At 39.8% G+C, this 4,257-nt stretch overlaps 1 protein-coding gene and 1 long non-coding RNA gene across 2 annotated transcripts in view; one reads left to right on the top strand and one right to left on the bottom strand.

Moving 5' to 3' along the window:
• Window positions 1-854: 854 nt before the first annotated feature.
• Window positions 855-2,086, bottom strand: LOC112488374 (uncharacterized). Its single transcript, XR_003052350.1, has 2 exons — window positions 1,959-2,086; window positions 855-1,364 (listed from the first exon to the last, which is right to left on the bottom strand). It is a non-coding gene; the product is annotated as an uncharacterized LOC112488374 (long non-coding RNA).
• sult3st1 (sulfotransferase family 3, cytosolic sulfotransferase 1) overlaps window positions 1,987-4,257 on the top strand; it is a 7,531-nt gene continuing 5,260 nt past the window's right edge. Inside the window, exons 1-3 of the mRNA XM_008329145.3 lie at window positions 1,987-2,363; window positions 2,461-2,666; window positions 3,378-3,504. Of these exons, the coding sequence (XP_008327367.1) occupies window positions 2,129-2,363; window positions 2,461-2,666; window positions 3,378-3,504 (568 nt within the window). The 5' untranslated portion in view covers window positions 1,987-2,128. The remainder of the gene's footprint in view (window positions 2,364-2,460; window positions 2,667-3,377; window positions 3,505-4,257) is intronic.

The following is a 4,257-nucleotide window of genomic DNA, read 5'->3' as shown; positions in this document are numbered from 1 at the left end:
GATGGATAGATAGATGGATGGATGGATACATAGATAGATAGATAGATAGATAGATAGATAGATAGATAGATAGATAGATAGATAGATAGATAGATACATGGATAGATTCACACAGTGCACCTAATGACCCCTGGTGGTTCAGTTGGGAATCGTCGGATTTAAAGCTCTGCAATATCAGCAAACAGCAGCAATCAATGCACTAGGTGCGGCAGCAAGCAGGGGCCAAAACACTGCTTCGGAGTGATATTGATATTAATGTAGATTTCGTATTTTTGGTAAGTTCTCTCCGACTTATACGCAATTAAATGTAATTTAATAGAGATTGTAATAGTTATTTTGTATGTCTACAATATCTGGAGCGTGGCGCTAACATTTGCGAAGGCTGACAAGGTAAAGTAAACATATTTACGACGACACTACTTCACAGCCTGACAACATTTAGATGAAATATGTACTGTAATAAAAACCGCCAATGTCACTGTAAATATACAGTGCTCTACACGACAACTCACCATTTTAACGACCTGGAGCCATAATCTTCTTTAGGCAATCGGATACTATACAATTTCCATCCATTCTTTTTCGGGTTTGTTCAGTTAACGGCACAACAACTATTCATTTTATGTTGGTACTTGACTGAAAAGAATAAGAAATGCCCTACGTTCTGCCCCTGGTCGCGCGCGCGCGCGCGCATATCCGCGATGACGCTGCACAGAGTCACGTTCATATTTCACATACTTAACCTAAGTCAAAGGCAAAAACTCGCATATATATATATATACATACTGTATATAGACAGAGAGGTGGATATAGAAAAGTGGTTGATGAAAACAGACACAGACAGTACGGTTTTACCTGTTGTAAAATTCCAGATTTATTGTTAATATTTGATTCTGTGCAATAAAGTAGAACCATAAAACACAGTGTGCCAATGTGTTGCCTTTTTGTTGTGTTGTCCTTTCACAGTATATGTCAACCATAAGGACAAAATTATGAAGATTTGTTATTTGTTTTTAGAACAAGTTTTCAATAGGTGAGGCCCGCCTCCCCTGGGTGGCGCCAAAGAGTCACAGGCCTGCATGAAGTTGCCTGCATGTAGTGAAATAATTTGCTGTTGCAAATAATCATTTAGGAATGCCATTTTTAAAAAGTTGTGAAAATTAAACATTTTCTAATACAAGGGGGCTCTGCTTTTCTTACCTACCAACATTCTACCGTCTGGAAATTTGTGTCAACAGCTCAATTCCCTCATTGAGGATAAACGTCTCATGGTTTGGAGCATACCTGTAGGCCACAGATGCAACCTCATTCTTGTCAATGTCCTCCTCCACAAATGGGTTGGGGTTAAGGAACTTAAAGTTTTCCTGCCCCGGAAAAAAGGAGTATATGATTTAAATGCGCAAGCCACCTCAGAGCTCCTCACCTTATTTCTAAGGGAGCACACTGCCACCCTGTGGAGAAAGCTAATTTGGGCTACTTGTATGCAGGATCTTGTTCTTTTGGTCATGACCCATGACTTAAATTATTAATTATTATTTATTCAAGTTACAAATACTGTTCATTGCTGTATAATATATAACAAAACTTTATCAGGTTAATAACCTTTGCTGCCTGGACGTTCTCAAATATTTTTAACCTGAGGGCCATACAAAATGCACTTGGCCTTGAGTTTGATACACGTTATATACACAGTATAAATAATTAAACGGCTTAAACACAACATAAACTTAAATATTTTATTTTATTTGAATAAATGTAATTTAATAGAAATACACTTCTTTGTCTTCTTTCACTGAATTACCAGGTTGTGATGGTTGTTTTGTCTACAGTATCAGGAGCGGGGCGCTAACGTTAGCGAAGGCTAACAAAGTCAAAGTGAAAGTGTTTACGACGACACTACTTCACGGCCTGACATCATTTACAAAAAAAAATACTGTAATAATAAAATTTTTAATGACCTGTAGCCATAATCTTCTTTAGCAATCGGATACTATACAATTTCCATCCATTCTTTTTCGGGTTTGTTCAGTTAACGGCACAACAAATCCGTTGTGTTGCTACTTGACTCCCCCTGAAAAGAATAAAAAGTGCGCCACTTTCCGCCCCTGGCCGCGCGCGCGTATCCGCGATGACGTTGCACAGAATCGCGTTCATATCTCAGATACTAAACCAGAGTCCAAAGTCGTATCCTCACTGCTGGATTATTGACAGACGGGTTAACATGGAGCAAATCAGCGACCACCTTTGCAGATACAAAAACTACAATTTCGCCACTGGTCTGACAACAGCAGAGTATCTGGACTCACTGCAGGAATTCGAAATTCGTGAAAGTGACGTTTTCCTCATCACATATCCCAAGTCTGGTCAGTGAAACAGCTTAACGCTCGCCTTTTTTCAGTTCTTTTCTGAGTTTTCTGGTTCCACAACTACACTCTTGTAATGTTTATGTTGAACAAATAGGCACCATTTGGACTCAGCAGGTCATAATTAACATCTATGAATTGAGTGGAGGTCTGAATGAGTATTCAAATAATTTGGAGCAAATGCCATGGCTGGAGTACAACGAGGGTCGTACAGACTATACTCTGAGACCTTCTCCACGGCTCTTTGCCTCTCATCTCACCCCTGCACTGTTGCCACGGGGGCTGAAGGACAAGAAGGCAAAGGTAAGTGTTCATGATAAGCAATATTGGGTCAGAGAAAAAGCGCAAACACAAACAAAGAGAAATGATTAACAAACTGCATTACTTTACTTTATGTTGGCGAGTGGTAAAGTTGCGTCATTGACACTGCGATGTAAATAACACCAATTAATATGATATATGAAATAATGTAAGCGATGTAAATAACACCAATTAATATGAAAATAATGTATAGTCTTTAAAGTGACCAAACGGTATTGCAGAACTAAGTGATAACATTGTGAAGGATTAAAACGTTCCAAAAGCTCAATTTGCTTTACCAAAACATGTTTCAATGACTACTGACACAAAATATGCATGCTTAATCAATATGAATGACTTGCATTAATGTAACTCAAAAGTTCAATAGCTGTGTGCTACATCCAACAGTTTGTATGTGTCTGTAGACAAACAAGGACAAGTTATTTGTGGTAAATAAATCTCAGTTTCCAGGACAATTAAATTGAATTGGATAATTTACCACGGCACACTGGATCAACATAAAACAGGTGCCATGGTTACCTTCCCACTAAACCACTTCAATCGACATATCTACTTTCATTACCATACCAACCACACTGGTTGTAATGGAGATCATAATGTTTCTCCAGCAATAATCCTCTGGCGAAACCTAACTGGGATTAAATGCCCAGTTAACCCAAACGCACTCCTGAGTTCTCACTGTCTTTGTATCAGATGATCTATGTGATGAGGAATCCAAAGGACAATGCTGTCTCCTATTATCACTTCAGCAAGGTCTACACTGACCTGCAGACTCCCAGGAGCTTTGAGAGCTTTTTTGAAGACTACATGAGTGGCAACGGTGAGACAACTTTTACCTCTGGTTGATTTACAAAAGATGATTTGATGTTTAAGTAGGCTGATGTCCAATGATAACACGTTCATTTACTAACCACCACTAATAACTAGTTGCTTACCTGGACTGCACGGTTCACATCACAGACATACTCCTCAAGACCTGTGGTTATCCCACAAAAACAGGCCCGCGTAGAGGGAGGACACAGGAGGGTGAACGTCGTCATTCCATACATTGCAGGGGTTTTCACAAAAAACTTGGAGGAAGATCTTTAACCAACACCGTATGGTGTTCTTATTTAGAGAGGAGTCATGTGAGCACTTCATGAGGGAGTTAAATGTGCATCGGCCACAAATAAATCAGCACATTCACGCCCTAGAAGAGGTTGCAGTTCAGCTTGACAGAATGAGCACAGGGGCAAAGATCTCTAGTGTTGCAGGCAGTTCAGTCGGGGCAGTTGGAGGTGTGCTCTCCATAGTTGGCTTGGCACTGATTCCTTTTACTGCAGGACTGTCATTAGGTTTGACAATGACCGGGGTTGGTTTAGGAGTCACCAGCGGGGTTAATAGTATTGTCACCACTGCCACGGAGATTGGAGTGAATACAACTCAACTAAACAAAATCAGAGAAATCTTCCAGAACCTAATGGAAGATGTGCAGTGTATTGAGGATTGTCTGCATAAAGTAACCAGCCAAGTATTCTCTACTTTCCAAGAAAATATGGTTGAAGTTGCTATTGGTGTGACCAACGTTCTGGGG

This window comes from Cynoglossus semilaevis, chromosome 17 (genome assembly GCF_000523025.1).
Source record: "Cynoglossus semilaevis isolate Cse_v1.0 chromosome 17, Cse_v1.0, whole genome shotgun sequence".
Lineage (NCBI taxonomy): Eukaryota > Metazoa > Chordata > Actinopteri > Pleuronectiformes > Cynoglossidae > Cynoglossus > Cynoglossus semilaevis.
The sequence above is the reverse complement of the archived record's forward strand: the minus strand, read 5'-3'. Positions and strand labels throughout refer to the sequence as shown.